Source organism: Candida dubliniensis, chromosome 6 (genome assembly GCF_000026945.1).
Source record: "Candida dubliniensis CD36 chromosome 6, complete sequence".
NCBI lineage: Eukaryota > Fungi > Ascomycota > Pichiomycetes > Serinales > Debaryomycetaceae > Candida > Candida dubliniensis.
The window spans coordinates 496,740-514,133 of record NC_012865.1 but is presented as its reverse complement, the minus strand read 5'-3'; the positions used below and the strand labels follow the sequence as shown (position 1 = coordinate 514,133).

The following is a 17,394-nucleotide window of genomic DNA, read 5'->3' as shown; positions in this document are numbered from 1 at the left end:
TTCAATTCTAAAACTTTTTATTTTGCAGCTAAATTGAATAAATAACCTTTGTGCCTCTCTATCTGTCTGGTTACAATTTATGACGATTTTTAGCTTCATCAACTACTAATTTAATCAACAGAAATGCAATTGATTCAGACATGGGAATAATTATACCTTCTGGATTAAAACTATCCTTTTCATCTTCGGTCACTTCATCAGGATAAACTAATTTTCTAACAAAACTAATATCAAACCATCTAGCATCTTCTAATTCATTATCATGACCTAAATGAATTATTTCATTCTTATTATTAAATTGAACTATCCCCATACATCCAATCATAAGATTTTGTGGGAATGGCCAAGGTTGAGTCATAATTATATTAATTTCATCACAAGTAACTCCAGTCTCTTCCCAAATTTCTCTTCTTGTTGCCACTTCAATTGTTTCTGAAGGTTCCATAAACCCAGCTGTACAAGTATACATTCTGGCAATAGCATATCTCTTGTTTAATGATAATAAGATTTTCGATCTATCTTCATTAGTGATAACTGAAATAACTGCCATATCAGTACGAGGGAACGATGCATTTGAAACTCGAGCACTCTTCACAGGACAAGCATAACGGTCATCATCATCATCATCATTAACATCAGAACGTTTCTTTTCATTTGTACACAATAATTTCCCACCAGCATTAATGGGGATAGTTGGTTCACCACAACCAGGACAAAATTTATTTGTATTTAACCAAGAAAATAACATTGCTCCTTGAGAATATAAACTTGCTTCTTTCTGTTCAAATCCAAGATAATGTTTACGTGAATGAGTGAAAAATAATCCATTTGATTCAGGAGTTCCATCATTACTTGTGTTATTATGATGATGTAATTTATTAATTGAATCATTAACAAAATTAATTAAAATTTCTGTCAATTCTTTAGCTGAAGATAAATCAACGGCATAATAAGCAATACCTTGATACCTTCCTTGATGATCAAGATAAGTTTCTTCATTAGTATCAGCAAATTTTAATGATTGTAAATTCAATCCTACTGATTCATCTAATAATCCCATAAATAAAAAAATCGGTTTCCCCTTTGCTCGTAAATTTTTATCATGATTTTTATTATCATTATACCAATTAATCAAAATTTCTTTCCATTGAGGTAAATTATCAATTAAACCTGATTGAATAATGGCTTTTTCCCCAGAATATTCTAATTTCCCATTATCCATAGTATCAACTATAGTTTGATTTGATCCATTAGTTAAAACACATAATTTATTATGGAAATTTTTATGAATTAAAGGTTGTTGTTTATAATAAAATATAAATCTAGTGGAAGGATGAAATAAACTTGATTGAATAAATTCGGAATCTTCACGTAAAAATGATACTCGATTTAAGACTTCGGTACCGAAATACATATCTTTTTGAATATCTTTTATAGCAGTATGAATTGAATGTGACATGACTCTAGTTATACTTCTAATCATACAAAGAAGAAGAAGACCACCAATCAAACAAACAAACAAACAAAAAAAAAAAAATTTGCAATTGTATGTTGAAAAAAATAAAAAAAAAAAAAGGAATTGTCTTTAGATTGGCTTAAGTAAGAAGAGAAGAGTTGGAAATCATATGTGAATTATTATTACTATTATTATTATTATTATTATTATTATTATTATTAAGCAAGTAAAGATTAGATTTCCCTCTCTCTCTCTCTTTTTTTTTTTTTGTACCCATGTGCACGCCCCGCCTAAAGAGAGATTGATAAGGGTTTGAAATCTACAAATGAAATGTCGAATTGATTAGTTATATGCAGATCGGCGAGGTTTTTATTAATTGGTGATTTGAACAATTTAGTTTAGAGAAGATATTCTTAATAGGACGTGGAGGGGGGGGGAGGGAGGGGGTTCCAATTGTATTGACGAAATGTGGAGAAGAAAACTAAATTTTATCTATTGTTTTAGTTTTTAAACATTATAAGAAAGCATTTCATTATGTTTATTAACCAACAGTAGATGGGAGTGTTGTTCAGGTTTGAATCTTCCCCCATATCAACAAACTGAATAATCTTTTAAACCTTTTTTTTTTTTACAAAGTTATAATTGTTTATGAAATATTAATTATTATTATTATTGTATTATTACATTACAAAACTATATTATATTATAAAATCCATCTTTCTTTCTTTCTTTCTTTCTTTCTTTGTAATTTGTACCAAGCCCAAACCAATATTCAAAAAAGGAATAGAATTATCCTATAAATATAAAGTGTACTACGGATGGTAATAATTTAATTTTCCTGGGTCGTATAGTCATATATACCATGTAAGTAAATGGGTATATAGATAAAGTTAAATCCCAGGTTTGGAAAGGAAGTTTTTTTTTTTTTTTTGATATCTTACAATAAGTAGTTGAAATCGGATCAATTAAAGAGAAAATGACAAGTTCATCAATGATAACTCAATTAATCCATTAATAATTTGTATATTTACATGTCAAAATCCCTAATTTCAAAAATTATTTTTGTTAGTAATTGGTTAATAATATTTGTAGTTCCCTCTCAATGAAAAGAACAAACATTGACAATAATAAAAGAATAATCAGATAAAATGTAGACTTCTCCCCACGGTTGAAAAATCGGAAGTCAAGCGTTCATTAAAATTAGTCTGTTTTTTTGTTTCATCATTTCTTGTATTGTCATGTTTCCAAAATAAAAAATAAAAAATAAAAAGGGAACAGAAGAAGAAGGATCACATACCTATTAAATGTTTGAATATCAAATTGAATAAACATTCTAATCTCTTTAAAAAAACAAGAAACAGATTTTGTTAGTATAAACTTCAACCATTAAAAAAAAAGTTAGTTTTCTTTTAATTCAAGTAAATCTAATCAGCTATCTAAGACATTATCCTCAAATATTAATTAGGAAGTCTAACGTCTGAAAAAAAAAAAAATATCTTTGAAATCATCACATCAATAGATTTACTTGATCCATTATTCTCTCTAACATAAGCAGTAACACATACATTAACATTAACCAATTCGAAGTCCTCGAATAATTGCATTACCTAATCCTTTAACCCAAGATTTCTTGGATTTTTTATCAACAATAACAAATACTCTTCCATTTTGATTCATTCTACCAGTTCTACCTAATCGATGAACCAAATCAACTGAATTTCTTGGTAATCCTAATAAGATGACATTTTTCACTCCTTGGAAATTTAATCCTCGAGCTAATAAATCTGTGGTAACCAATATTTTCACTTTACTACCAAAAACATCATCTTCAATTAATTGTGCTGGTTGTAAAAATGGTTGTAACATATCTTTCCGATCTTTAATATTAACTGAACCAGAAACTCCAACAATATCTTCTGGTCGAACTTTATATTTTGTAATCATTGATTCAACAATTCCATCAACTTCAGATTTTTCATTAACGAAAACAATGATTCTTTTAATATATCCTGGTTCAGTTCCATCTTTAGATATGGCATAAAGAGCTTGAGCTAAACATCTTGGTTTAGATCCATTATAAGGAGCAACATCAGCATCAATGGTCATTACTTTAATGTTACGTGGTACTTTATGTAACAGTGGAGTAGTAACTCTTACTAATGAACGTTGATCAGGAAATAATTTTGATAATTTTTTTTCAAATACTTTAGGAATAGTAGCTGAAACCAAAATTAAATCAAGTAATTTAGGAAAATGAGTAATCACATCAGTAGTATTTTTTTCAAATGAATCATCAAATAATGTATCAGCTTCATCTAAAACACAATATTTAACATTGGTGAAAACTCTAAATGGACGATTAATATTGATCAATTTAGAAAAGGCCACAATTTTACCAGGAGTTGTTATTAAAATATCAATTGGACCTTTAGTTTCTAATTGACGAAATAATCCTATTGGTGCTTCACCTTGTCCTAATTTCATAATAGATATATTCAAATTTTTATTTTCTGGTAATTTCAAAAATGAAGTAAAATTATCAGGAACATTTTTATGTTCTAATTCAAATGAATTAACTCGTTGTAATATTTCATAAACTTGTTCAACTAATTCATTTGTTGGTAAAAGTATTATTGATTTCACAAATTGACCCTTTTTTTTCATATTTTGATAATTTTCTTCATCAGATTTCCAAAATTCCATATCATCTTGTTTTAATTTACTTAATAATGGAGCTAAATATGACCAAGTCTTACCAGATCCAGTTTCAGCAGCAACAGTGAAAACTTTAGTTTTTTGTATTTCATTACTATATTGTAATTCATATTGAATTCGTTCAGCATCATCTTCTATATCTTCTAAATTTTTTTTTATTGTTGGTAATGTTTTTAATTTCCTAGTTTGATTTATTTTCCGAATGGCAGCAATTTGTACTGGAGTTGGTTTTATATCAATTTCTTCTATATTAGAATGTCGTGGACCTTTTAAATTGTATTGAGATTTGATTTCTTTAATCATGGCTTCTCTAACTGAAGGGAAAATTTTCAATTGATCAAAACTAGTGATTTTTGATTCAATATTAGTTGTGTTGGTCTCATTATGTAGTTGAGAAAATTTCCCCAGAGAAAACACATTTGGACTAAGCTTTGTTGGTCGTGATTTTGTCGATTTTGTAAATTTTGTAGATTTTGTAGATTTAAACCTTGTCAATGGTCGTATCACATAATTATATTTATTCGGTATAAGTAATTTGAACATGACTTTGGTCTATAAAAATAGACAAAGTTAAGAAAAGAATCATAAAAAAGGGAAAAAAAAAAAAAAAAAATTTTTTTCTATTCTTCCTCTCAATTGAAAATCTCATCTTAAATAGTACTAACTAACTAACTAACAATAGTTGTTGTTGAAGAGAAAAAAATTTTTTTTATTTTTTTTCAATTTGGGTCGTGTATTATTGGTGGAAAATTTCTTTGTCTGTGTGTTCTCAATTGTTTCAAAATCTTACAACCCTAACAAAAATATATATATATTTCTTATCCCATTACCATCAGTTCACCATCTTGTATTATCCAAATGTTAAGGGCAACCAATATACTTAGAGGAAGAATTCCTATTACTTCTTCTTTGCTTGGGAAGACAACTAATATTGCTAGAACATTCACAACTTCATCTATATCTTTTGCAGTTGTTAGACAAAAAGAAGGTAAGAAGAAACAAGTGTTAAGAAAAAGAATTGATCCAAATAAACAAAAACAGAAAAAATCTACTGGATTAACTCATTTACCATTTAGAGATGCTGTTAGAAATTTGAATCTTGAACAAACTGCTCCCACTTTAATTGTTGAAACATTATCTAATAAGGAAGAATTAAAAGTTGGTACTGTGACAAGTTATGAAAAATCAATTGAAAAAAAATTGATTGCATTAGATGCATTCAAAAAATATCAACATCATGAAATGTTTCAAAATCCAATATCATTAATCACTTCAAATACTATTAGAATCAATAAAGAATTTGTTGAGAAATTAGATGGAGAATCTAAATCCAATAGAATTTATATTGATGGTATAAAGGGAAGTGGTAAATCGACATTAATAAATCAAGCCATTTCACTTGGTCAAGAAAAATTTAATAATGAGGCAATTGTATTATATTTGAATTCAGGTGAAATTATTGGTAATGGAACATCTGATTATATTAAAAATTCTAAATTAGGAGTTTATCAACAACCAATGTTGACGAAAAGATGGATTCATAAAATTTTATCAGCTAATGCTAATATTTTCAAAAAATTGAAATTAACTAAAGATATTAAATTTACTAAAGATAAACTGGAAATTTTATTAAAAGCTAATATTGCCACTTTATATGATTTCTTATCACAAAATCGTGATATGGGTAAAGTTCATCCTACATATGCTTTCCAATTTTTCATTGAACAATTAATTGATCATTCTCAAAATGTCCCTATTATTGTATCAATAGATGATTTCAATGCTTTGGCAGATTATCCTTGGACTAAATATAAACATCCAGATTTTACTCCAATTCATGTTAATGAATTTGAAATTGGTCAATTTTTATTGAAATGTGCTAGTGGAGAAATAAATTTTGTTAAAGGTGGAGTATTATTAGGTAAATCAAATGATTTTGCTTTGAATAGACAAACAGTTAAAGTTGGGATTTATCCAAATGAAGAATATAATCCATTTTTGAAAATGCCAATATTTGATTTTAATCTTGCTAATTCATTAACTTCAAATGGTGGAATTAAACCTTTTAAAATTGATCCATTTACAAAGGAAGAAGTTAGATCATTAATGCAATTTTGGAAAGATCAAGGAGTATTAATTGTTCGTGAAGATTTCCATAAAAAAGATTATGAAAAAGTTTCAAATTCTAATGAAATAAATATTGATGAACAATTTGAAAAATTGGTACAAGCACTGTATGTTAATAATCAAGGTAATCCATATGGAATGATTAAACAAGCAGTTTTAAGTTATTAAGTTATTAAGTTATTAAGTTATTAAACCATGGCCCAATTTAGTGGGGGGAGGGGGAGGGGGCGAGGTTTCATGTTTTGTAAATAGAGAATTTAATAAACCTTTATAATCACCAGTCATTTACAGTTTGAGAATTTTTGGAAGAGAAAAAAAATCTGCCATTTTCTAAAAATTATTGTACATATATATATATATATATTCTGATTAAGTAAATAATGTATCTTCTTCTCTTAAATATTCACCTATATCACCTTGTCTAAATGCCACTATACCAGTTGGAGGTAAATTTCTTGCTTCAGCAGTACTTTTAGCACTAGCACCAAAACCTAAAGGTATATCATTCATTGAATATATAATAACTCCAGCATGTTCTGGAATATCATCAGACATTCTTCCAATATGAGCTTTTAATATATGATTACCATATAAAAATGGCATTTCACCATTTTGTTTAATCCAAATTTTGAATTTAGCATATTGAGATAAATAAGGTAAACTTGTAATATGTAATCTAAATTTCCCAGTTTTAGTAAATTTACCAAAACATATACCTAATGACATTAATTGTTGACGTGATACACTAGTAGCAAATTTAGCAATTGATTCTTGAACATAATATACTCGATCTTTTTGAAGTCGGAAAACATGAGGATTTTCGGGATTATCTATAAGAAAAGAAATATTTCTTCCTATATAATTAGCTAATTTTTCAAATACTACTTTAGTTTCTTCTTCTGTAAGTGGTCTCATTTAATACAAAAATTGGTTAGGAATGGATGTTGTAAAAGTAGTAAGATGTTCAATGATTAGATTTGAAAGTGTATGTGAAGTTAAATATTTTATTGTTGATGATGCGATGAGTGGAAATTTTTTTTTTTTTTTTTTTGTTAATTGTTAACTCAACCCAGAACAGATCAAGAGAGAAAGAAAAAGAGAAAAAAAAGCCCAAGGCCATCGAAAGGAAGTAGTAAAAAAAAAAAAATAAAAAAAAAAAAAATTTTACATAAAACCATATTTTTGAAAGGTTTATATAATTCTTGATCTTACATTCCATAATTATTAGATCATTTAAATGTCTGAATCTTTGAATACTCAAGAATTAACTGATAATTCTTCAATTATACCGATCCCAACTGAATCAACTGATGCAGCTCAAGACATTATTTCTGTATCTAATGAAGATACTACCACCACCACCACCACCACCACCACAGAATCTCGTGTCAGAAAATCATCATCACCTAATGAAGAAAATGACAAGAAACGTTCTAAAAAGGAATTCCATTCAAGACAAAAGTAGGTAAGTCCAACCATATTTTTTTATTGATTTTAAAACAAAAAACAAAAAAAAAAAAAAAAAAACAATTTATACTAACTAAACTTTAGAATTGAATATACTCCATTAGTTGATGAAAATGGTCAACCAATACCTAAAACTCCTAGAAAACCAAAACGGAAAGTTGCTGTTATGTTAGGATATTGTGGTAGTGGATATAATGGTATGCAAGTACAAAATGATCCTAATGTTAAAACTATTGAAAAAGATATTTATGATGCTATGACTAAAGCTGGAGCTATATCATTAGAAAATTCTGTTGATTTAAAAAAATCGGGATTTCAAAGAGCTGCAAGAACTGATAAAGGAGTTCATGCTGCTGGTAATGTAATTTCATTAAAAATGATAATTGAAGATCCTAATATTATTAATAAAATTAATGATTTATTACCTAAACAAATTAGAATTTGGGGAATTCAAAGAACTACAAAAGGATTTGATTGTAGAAAATGTTGTTCTTCAAGAATTTATGAATATTTATTACCAACTTTTAGTTTATTACCACCAAAACCAAAATCAATATTAAGTGAATTAATTAAAGAGAAAAAATTGAAAAATCCTGAATTATTTGAAGATGATCAAGAAGGTATTGATTGGTGGGAAAATGTTAAAATGAAAATTTTACAATCAGGTATTACTCAAGAACAAATTGATTCAATTACAAGTTCTTATAATGATAATGATGAACAACAAGTGACAGGAGATGAAAAAGATGGTGAGAGAGAATTATCATTCACAAAATTGATTAAACAAATTAAAACTATTGAAAATCAAAGTAGAAGATCATATAGAATTTCATCAATTCGTTTAAATCAATTCCGTGAAGTTATGAAACAATATGAAGGAACTCATAATTTTCATAATTTTACTATTGGTAAACCTTTTAAAGATACTAGTGCTAATAGATTTATAATTAAAACTTTGATATCAGATCCATTTGTTATTGAAGGAACTGAATGGATTTCAATTAAAATTCATGGTCAATCATTTATGTTACATCAAATTAGAAAAATGATTGCAATGGCAACTTTAATAATTAGATTAAATTTACCTTCAAATATAATTAATAATTTTTTCCAACTGAAAAAAATTAATATACCAAAAGCTCCAGCATTAGGATTACTTTTAGAAAATCCTGTATTTGATGGTTATAATATTAAATTAACTAAATCAGATTATCAACCAATTGATTTCACTAAATTTTCTAAAGAAATGAATGATTTTAAAATGAAATATATTTATAATAAAATTTATGCTGAAGAAAGTAAAGAAAATATTTTTTATGGATTTTTCGGTTATATTGATGCTTATAGAAGTAATAAAAATGAAGATGGTGAATTAATTCAAAATGGATCTAGTATTTTTGATTTCTTATTTAATTATACTGAAAAAGTTGAAAATACCGAAGAAAAAGAAAAAGAAAAAAAAAATGTTCACCAATCTGAAGTAGCCAAAACTGAAACAATTTAATAAAAAAAAAAGAAAAAGAAAAAGCAGGATTTTTATATATTAATGCAAATAGATATGTTATATATATATAAGACAAAAAACAAACATTAGAATTTCTGTAATAATATAGAATATATAAAATAGATAATTACCCCAAATGAAAAGCAAAAACAAAAACAAAAACAAAAAAAAAAAAAATCAGAAAACTAAAAACAAGACTAGGACTAAGACTAAGACTAAGACTAAAAAAAATTGATCCCTAATTAATTAATTAATTAATTAATTTGATTAATTTGATTAATGGATAAATAGGTTTTTGGAAAATCAAGTTAATAAAAGAAAAAGAAAAAACAAGCTAAGCTAAGTTAAGCTAAGTTAAGTTAAGTTAAGTTAAGTGACCAGAACAAGCAACCCTTTAAATGACAAATCCTAAAGCCATGCTGGATTACCTTGTTGTGGAGGTTGTGGTTGTGGTTGTGATTGTGGTTGAGTAACTTTGCTGCCACTATAATTCTGATTCAGTTGATATACAGCTCGTTGGGTTTGAAGACGTTGATCAGTATATTGTTGTAATTGAGGGGTGACAGAAGCCTTTTGTTGTTGTTGTTGTTGTTGAGGTGGTGGAAGTTGTTGTTGTGGTGTTGGGATATGTTGTGGAATTTGTTGTTGTTGTTGTTGTTGTGATACTGGGACTGATGCTTGTGGTGCAGTAATTTGTGCCTGTTGATTTTGATTTTGATTTTGATTTTGAATTTGATTATTTTGTTGTTGATCTTGATTATCACCATCAACTATTTTACCTTGTTGTGCTCTTTGTTTTTCTTGTTGAAATTTATATAAAGTCCAATCAAAAACATAATCATATCTATAATTTTCTTTTTTAAATAAATCTCTAAATAATTTTCTTAAATATGGATAATCAGGTTTATCATCAAATCTTAAAGTTTTCACATAATTCATATATTCCAAAAATTCTGATGGTAAACCTTTACATAAAATATTATTTGGAGTAGTCATTTTTTTTTCCATAATTCTATCATATTTTTGTCTTTTTGTAGCAGCTTTTAATCCTTGCCATGGTAATGATCCTCGACAAAAATAAATCAAAACATATCCTAAACTTTCCAAATCATCTCTTCTACTTTGTTCAATACCTAAATGAGTATTAACACTAGCATATCTGGCAGTACCAGTTAAATTCTTATTTTCTCTGTAAGGAATATGTAAATGAGTTCTTGGATCTCTATATTTCTTAGCTAATCCAAAATCAATGACATTAACTTGAGAACCTCTTCTACCAATCCCCATTAAAAAATTATCCGGTTTAATATCACGATGAATAAAACATCTGGCATGAATATATTCAATACGACAAATTAATTGATCAGCTAATAATAAAACAGTTTTATAAGTGAATTTACGATTACAATAATTGAATAAATCTTCTAATGATGGACCCAATAAATCAATAACCATGGCATTATAATCACATTCAGTACCATACCATCTAACAAATGGAATACCAACTCCACCACTCAAAGCTTTATAAACTTTGGCTTCATATTCCAATTGAGGATGTTTGGCTTTAGTATTTTCTAATTTGATAGCAACTTCTTCACCAGATATAATGTTAGTTCCCAAATAAATATCTCCAAATGAACCTGATCCAATTTTACGTCCAATACGGTATTTTTTACCCACTCTTAAATCCATCTTTATTGTAGATAGTTGTATATTGTTGTAGATTGTTGTAGATTGTTGTTGTTAATGAGTAGAAAGTTGAAAGTGGATTGGCGGTTAAAAGCAAACGGGAAAAAATAAAATAAAAAATAAAAAATAAAAAATAAAAAAAAAGAACAGGGGGGGGGGGAGTGTGATGTTGTCGACTAAAATTAGTTACTGTAATCAAGTTTTACACTCTTCTTGATAAATCAAATATTAATTTGTATGTGTTTTCTGGTTGATGATTGATTTGATTGATCTGTCTATATATATATATGTAGTAAATTAATATTGACAGAATGATAGTTGTATGAGATTGATTAATAAGAAAAGAAATGGGAAGAGTTTTTGTAGAAATTTTTTTTTTTGATCTTTCTTTCCTTTCAAACTTCTTTTTCTTTTTGTATGTGCTTGTGTGCTTGTGTGCTTGTGTTTGGCCTCTTTCTTTCTTTCTGTCTCTAAGCGGAATTTCTTTTTTTATTTTTTTCTTGTCTATTAAAGTAGTGTAATTACCAACTGACTCTAAATAGTTCAACTTTCTAAGTATATTTGTTGATGTTCTTATTATTATTATTAAATAGACACAATATATATATATATATATATATATATAACCAGTCTTGTTTAAAGTGATAATAGATACTTCTAAATTAATAGTTGTATTTATGTGTGTAAAAGTGGCAAATCCAACCCATTAAATAGATCCAAATATCATTCAGCCAGCAAAATTAATTGTGGTCCCAGATTTTTATATTTCTTATTTCAAACAGCCAATTTATCACCTGCCTGCCTGCCTGCCTGCCTGCCTCCTTCTTCTTCTTCTTCCTCCTTTTTTTTCTCCTTTCGTTTCTTAATTGACATTGTTATTAAATTGTATTTCCTATTTTGTTAAATTTAACAAAGAGTTCTTGTTACTGTTGTTGTTAAGTCTGTTCTTTGTCTTTATCAGAAATTGACAATAGAAACAAAGAAAGAAAAAAAAAAACGTGTCACGTGATCAACAAAGAAAATCATATTTTAGAGAGAGAATTCTTTATACAAAAGGCCCATTAATAATAATAATAATAATAATAATAATATGATTTGATTTGGTTTCAATAAACCATTACAATTAGATTGATTTATGTAAGGTTGGTTGAATCATCATTTAAATTAATTAGACTCTAAAAAAAAAAAAAAGAAGTGTTTTCTATCGTATCATGGAGAAACGAAACGAAACGAAACGAAACGAAATGAAACCATCTCAAGAGAAGTTGCCCCTCTCCTTCCCCTCCCCCCTTCATGTGAGTTTACTTATACTCTCCTTCCACCTCCTCTTTCTTAAGTCAACATACACCAGAAGATCTTTTAATAAACAAAACAAAACAAAACTGAAAAAAAAAAAAAGAAAAGAAAGGCCATGTTTATTATTATATCAATAATCTAATATCCAATTATATCGTTGAAAAGATCAATCTGTTGGACTATATATAAAAAGATGTGATTTATGGAACTTATCGCGTGACTAAAAGCAACCAAGAAAGCAAGAAAGAAAGAAAGAAAGAAAGAAAGAAAGGTGCCACAAAAAAATAAGTCTGAGAGTGAGAGCCATAGTTGCAAATATGTTTTCCATTCTTGTTGATACTAATTTAATATTGTGGATAGGTTTAGATGGGTAGATAAAAACTGAATAATAAGAATAATTGTTTATTGTCAATGACAGGAGTTGTAATAATCTTTTGCTTATCTATCTATCTCTCTATCTTTCTTCTTCTTGAATTAAGAAATAAAGAATAATGTGATTTTTCTTTTTGTGTGTGTGTGTGTATAAAGAAGAAGTAGTAGTAGTAGTAGTAGGAAGTGACAATAATAATAATAATAATATCCATATCCATATCCATATCCATATCCATATCATTGATAAAAAAACTCTTATCTAAGAGATGTGAAAGGAGTATTACTGTTTAATTAATGCATTAATTAATTCTTTGAAATCAATCTTATGAAATTCAACAGTGTAAAAATTATCTTATCTCCTCTCTTTTCATGTTTTTATATATATATTCCCAGCTTTCTTTATTTTTAGTACTAACTAAACATTATAACTTCAACATGATGATGATGATGATGATTGCCTCTTGTGTGCGTTCTTCTTCTTCTTCTTCTTCTTCTTCTTACATTCCTTTGTTAATTCTGTTTTTTTTTTTTTTGGGCGTGTTTCATTGTTATTATTGTTAGAGGTAATTGTTTAATAATTAATTTAAATTAGTTTTGAAATACAATACAATACAATACAATAATCATCATTATAAATCACTCTCCTTTCCATTGTTTCTTGATTCAATCAATTCCAACAGGCCTCCAAAATTCATTAAAGTTTATAAATTGCTTTCCCCCCCCCCCCTCCTCGCCTCGCCTCTTTTTTCTCTTATACAAAACATAGACAATATTTATTTATTTATTTATTTATGTTGTTCTTGTTTAGAAACAAACCGAATCATATTTCTTCAAAATGAAATAAAGAGTCGATAAAAAGAAAAAAAAAAACAACAACAAATTGAAAAAAAGACCCCAATTTATATATATATATATATATATATTAAAAATAAACTTAGATTAAAAAATAAAGAATAAAGAATAAAAAATTAACAATTAACAAATAGATAGATAGATATAGATATAGATATAAACTAATGGTGGAAAATGATAGTGTGATTAATTAAAATAATGATAATGATTATGTATAATGAATTCAATTTCAATTTCAATTCTTAGCAGCATGAGAATTCTTTTTAAATTTAGAAATAAACTTCTTAAAGAATTCATTTTTTTTAACAGCTTTTTCAGTCTTTTCAGCAGCATCTTTAATTTCATCTTTAGCATTTTTAGCAGCTTCAGTTTCAGTTTCACCTTCTTTAGCAGCATCAGTTTCAGTTTCAGCTTTAGCTTCGGCTTCGGCTTCGGCTTCAACTTCTTTCTTTTCAGTAGTTGGTTCAGTAACTTCTTCAGTGATATCAGCTGATGGACTAGGTTGTTCTTCAGTTTCACCTTCTTTAACATCTTTAATTTCAGTTTCAACTTCTTTAGGAGCTTCTTCTACTACTGGTTCAGCTTTGGCTTCAGCTTTAGTTTCAGTTTCAGTTTCAGTAGCTGCAGGTGCGGCTTCAACTTCAGCTTCAGCTTGAGTAGCAGTAGCATCTTTGGTAGCTTCACCAGCTTCAGTTGTAGTAGTGGCTGGTTCAATTTCTTCTTTATCTTTAATTTGTTGTTTCAAAGATTCTTTTGAATCAGAAGTGAAAATTTTAGAAACTCTCTTAACTCTGTCTTTAATAGCCATATTTGATGAAATAGTATATATATATATTATTTATTATGTGAATGAATGAATGAATGAATAAATTAAATTAAATTAAATTAAATTAAATTAAATTAAATTAAATTAAATTAAATTAAAATGGGGAGGGGGAGGAGGAGGAGATTTGTTATCAAAAAAGAAAAAAAGGAAATTTATTAAAATCAAATTAAATAATTAAAAAAATAAAAATGAAAATAAATTAACCTCAAAAGTATTAAATGTTATAGAATATTGGAAATATAAAAGGGAAATATAAATCAAATTGTTTTCCTCTAACAAAATTAAATAACAAAATTAAAAATGAAATTATAAGGAAAATAAGAAGAAGAAGAGGAAGAAAAGTAATTCTTTTTTTTTTTTTATAAAAAATACAAATTTGAATTTTAAGGTAATTTTAAAATGTATTTATACCATCAAAATAACTTCTCTATAAAAAAAAAATAAAATACTCGTCCAGTTGTTGTTGTTGTTGTTGTTGTTATTATTAATCATTTACAGGTTAAATTCTTTTTTTTATCATTCTTTCAACAGTATTATTATTATTATTATTGTTATTGCCTTTTTGCCTTTTTGCCTTTTTGTTTAATAAAAAAAAGAAAGAAAGAAAGAAAGAAAAAAAATTCCTTTGTCCTCTCTCTATTTGGGTAAAGAATTATATAATATGTAGTTGGCACAGCATAGACCTCTATTGGGAGGGAAGGGAAGGCAGAAAGGGAAGGATATTCATATTACAAAGACAGAATGATAAATTGTTGTTCTTGTTGTTTTATTTTTAACTGCAAATATAACACAAACTTCCCCTTCACTATGTTTAATTAGAGTGATCAAACAAACACAAACACAAACACAAACACTAAAAAAAAAGTGGGCAAATTTTTCTTACTTACTATTATGATTAATATGATACAAAAAGGGAATATTACACGCCATAAACAATTGATATACGTGTCACATATATATATATATATACTGCTTGGTCTTTGAATGTTTACTTTTCAAATTAATCTAAAATCCCAGACAGACGAAAAAGTTGTATTTCTACTTGTTTTAGGATTTATCGCCATTATTCCCTGTCTATTGCTACTAGTAGTACTACTAGTAGTACTAGTATTACTTGGAGGGGGGAGGGGGGGGTGCCGGTTATACTTTAAATAAAGAAGATGTTTCATAAAATGTATCAAGTGTCAAGTGTTATTAGAAACATCCCCTCTCTCCTTCCTCTCTTCTTCCTCTCCTCTACTACTTGAAAATAACTTTAAATAAAGTAGAAAAAAACGGGCATAAGACATTCCCACCAATAAAAGTAATAATAAAGTCAAATTAACCCAAATCAGAGACAGAGAGAGACAGAGAGAGATAGAGAAAGAAAGAGAAAGAAGATCGTGCAATAAAATAAAATAAAATAAAGTAATAATAATAATAATAATAATAACACTTGATACAGGAAACACGGCTGTCTTGTAATTTTTAGTGTCCCATGACAAAACAACACAAAACAACAATTTTTTTTTTTCTTTTAATTGTATCCTGCATATTGATTACACGCACATAAAGATATATTCCTTTTCTTTTTTTTTTTTTTACCAACCATCACTTGATTACTTACTTACTAATGTACATCTTTACTTCTACTACTACTCAAGGCAAGAAACACAATGGACTTATTGTTAATGCTAAAGAATAAAAAGAGAATGAATTTATAAATAACTCTAACTACAAAAATGCACGCCTATTAATTAATTTGTATCATGACTCTCAATGCTGGCTAATAACTACTACTACTACTACTACTACGTGTATAGCCCATATCGATAATATTTCAATGCAGGTAAATGTGAGTTGAAGTGACTCTGACAAAAAAGATAACAACATCATCATTCCCATCCTCCAAGGAGGAGCATTGTTTTCTAATGTGGTATGAGGGGGTAGTAACAGCTTTTATTATTATTATTATAAAATATTAACAGTTCTCTACAACCCAAAGGAAAATTAATCTATATGAGCTTATCTAATATCAACTATCTCTTTATCCTCTAATAGATGAGTTCCCTCCCCCCCCCCCAAATTAACTAACTATATTCTTCTTCTTGTTGTTTTTCCCTTTTTTTTTTTTCTTTTTGCTCTTTTGACCTGTACCTTAAAAGAAAATTACTTGTCTAGATCTGCCCATTCTGTTCTGTTCATATACTTTTGAAACTAAAGTGCTAAAACCAACAACAACAACAACAACTACAAAAACTTAAAAAACTTTAAAAAAAACCTCTGCCGATAGTACTGTTACATAACTTCACACTGTACACTTTACACTTTTTAAATCAACCATTTCGACCTCCTCCCCCCCGAGCAGAATCATAACCAAGATAAACTCATCAATACAACTCCAAACAGTTTGAAGTTCAAGTCCAGAATCTACTCTTCTTCGTCACAAATTTTTGCTGTTGTTTTCGCTTTTGGGACGAATTTTTTTTTTTTTTTTTTACATTCAGCCATTTAATTTAGTTTAGTTTATGCTTTAGTTCTAATCATCATTCCTTACTTACTTACTTACTTACTTCTACTCTTTTTTTTTTTTATTGTGGTTTTGTTTTACTTTTTTTTTTTTTGGGCCTTGTTTATGTTATTTTGTGTCGTAGTTTAATTTAAAAAATGCCATACAATACATTTCTCGTCTTTTTTTCGTCTCGTCTGATAATAATAATTTTTTTAGGTCTAGGTCGTCTTTGTCGCCGTCTTTGTCCTTCCATCCTTCCTTCCTTCCATCCACCCATTTAGCCGTGGAAAAAAAAAAAAATAACAAATAAACAAATAAAAAACTTAAGCTGTGACGCAAGCGCGACATACATACATACATACATACATGCATATATTATTATTATTATTAACGTGTCATCCTTTTAATAAACTGAATCTCATCCATCACAAAAACTAAAAATGTTGAATGCAAAAAAAAAAAAAAAAAAAAAAAAAAAAAGCATTGGAACTCTTCTTCTTAAAAATTCTTCAGTAGAGATTGATTTGATAGTATTCTTTGGTAGAAATTGAATGGAATGAAAGGCGGAGTGGACAACTAAATCAATTATTAAACGTTAT

At 27.7% G+C, this 17,394-nt stretch overlaps 7 protein-coding genes across 7 annotated transcripts; 2 read left to right on the top strand and 5 right to left on the bottom strand. All coding sequences in view use genetic code 12, as the record gives it.

The window, feature by feature from the left end:
* Positions 1-70: 70 nt before the first annotated feature.
* CD36_62620 (NADH diphosphatase (pyrophosphatase), putative) lies at positions 71-1,483 on the bottom strand (the record flags this gene model as incomplete). The annotated part of the gene is made up of 1 exon (XM_002420968.1): positions 71-1,483. One exon carries the CDS (start codon positions 1,481-1,483, stop codon positions 71-73), a length of 1,413 nt encoding a protein of 470 aa, XP_002421013.1.
* A 1,545-nt stretch (positions 1,484-3,028) lies between these two features.
* CD36_62600 (ATP-dependent RNA helicase, mitochondrial precursor, putative) lies at positions 3,029-4,714 on the bottom strand (the record flags this gene model as incomplete). The annotated part of the gene is made up of 1 exon (XM_002420967.1): positions 3,029-4,714. One exon carries the CDS (start codon positions 4,712-4,714, stop codon positions 3,029-3,031), a length of 1,686 nt encoding a protein of 561 aa, XP_002421012.1.
* A 315-nt stretch (positions 4,715-5,029) lies between these two features.
* CD36_62580 (mitochondrial ribosomal protein, small subunit, putative) lies at positions 5,030-6,466 on the top strand (the record flags this gene model as incomplete). The annotated part of the gene is made up of 1 exon (XM_002420966.1): positions 5,030-6,466. The coding sequence occupies one exon, from the start codon at positions 5,030-5,032 to the stop codon at positions 6,464-6,466; it is 1,437 nt and encodes a 478-aa protein (XP_002421011.1).
* A 201-nt stretch (positions 6,467-6,667) lies between these two features.
* Positions 6,668-7,213, bottom strand: CD36_62570 (ribosome biogenesis protein NIP7; the record flags this gene model as incomplete). The annotated part of the gene is made up of 1 exon (XM_002420965.1): positions 6,668-7,213. The coding sequence occupies one exon, from the start codon at positions 7,211-7,213 to the stop codon at positions 6,668-6,670; it is 546 nt and encodes a 181-aa protein (XP_002421010.1).
* A 503-nt stretch (positions 7,214-7,716) lies between these two features.
* CD36_62560 (tNA-uridine isomerase, putative) lies at positions 7,717-9,269 on the top strand (the record flags this gene model as incomplete). Its single annotated transcript, XM_002420964.1, has 2 exons — positions 7,717-7,763; positions 7,850-9,269. 2 exons carry the CDS (start codon positions 7,717-7,719, stop codon positions 9,267-9,269), a joined length of 1,467 nt encoding a protein of 488 aa, XP_002421009.1.
* Positions 9,270-9,677: 408 nt separating this feature from the next.
* CD36_62550 (casein kinase, putative) lies at positions 9,678-10,961 on the bottom strand (the record flags this gene model as incomplete). The annotated part of the gene is made up of 1 exon (XM_002420963.1): positions 9,678-10,961. The coding sequence occupies one exon, from the start codon at positions 10,959-10,961 to the stop codon at positions 9,678-9,680; it is 1,284 nt and encodes a 427-aa protein (XP_002421008.1).
* A 2,752-nt stretch (positions 10,962-13,713) lies between these two features.
* CD36_62530 (conserved hypothetical protein) lies at positions 13,714-14,286 on the bottom strand (the record flags this gene model as incomplete). Its single annotated transcript, XM_002420962.1, has 1 exon — positions 13,714-14,286. One exon carries the CDS (start codon positions 14,284-14,286, stop codon positions 13,714-13,716), a length of 573 nt encoding a protein of 190 aa, XP_002421007.1.
* Between the last annotated feature and the right edge of the window lie 3,108 nt (positions 14,287-17,394).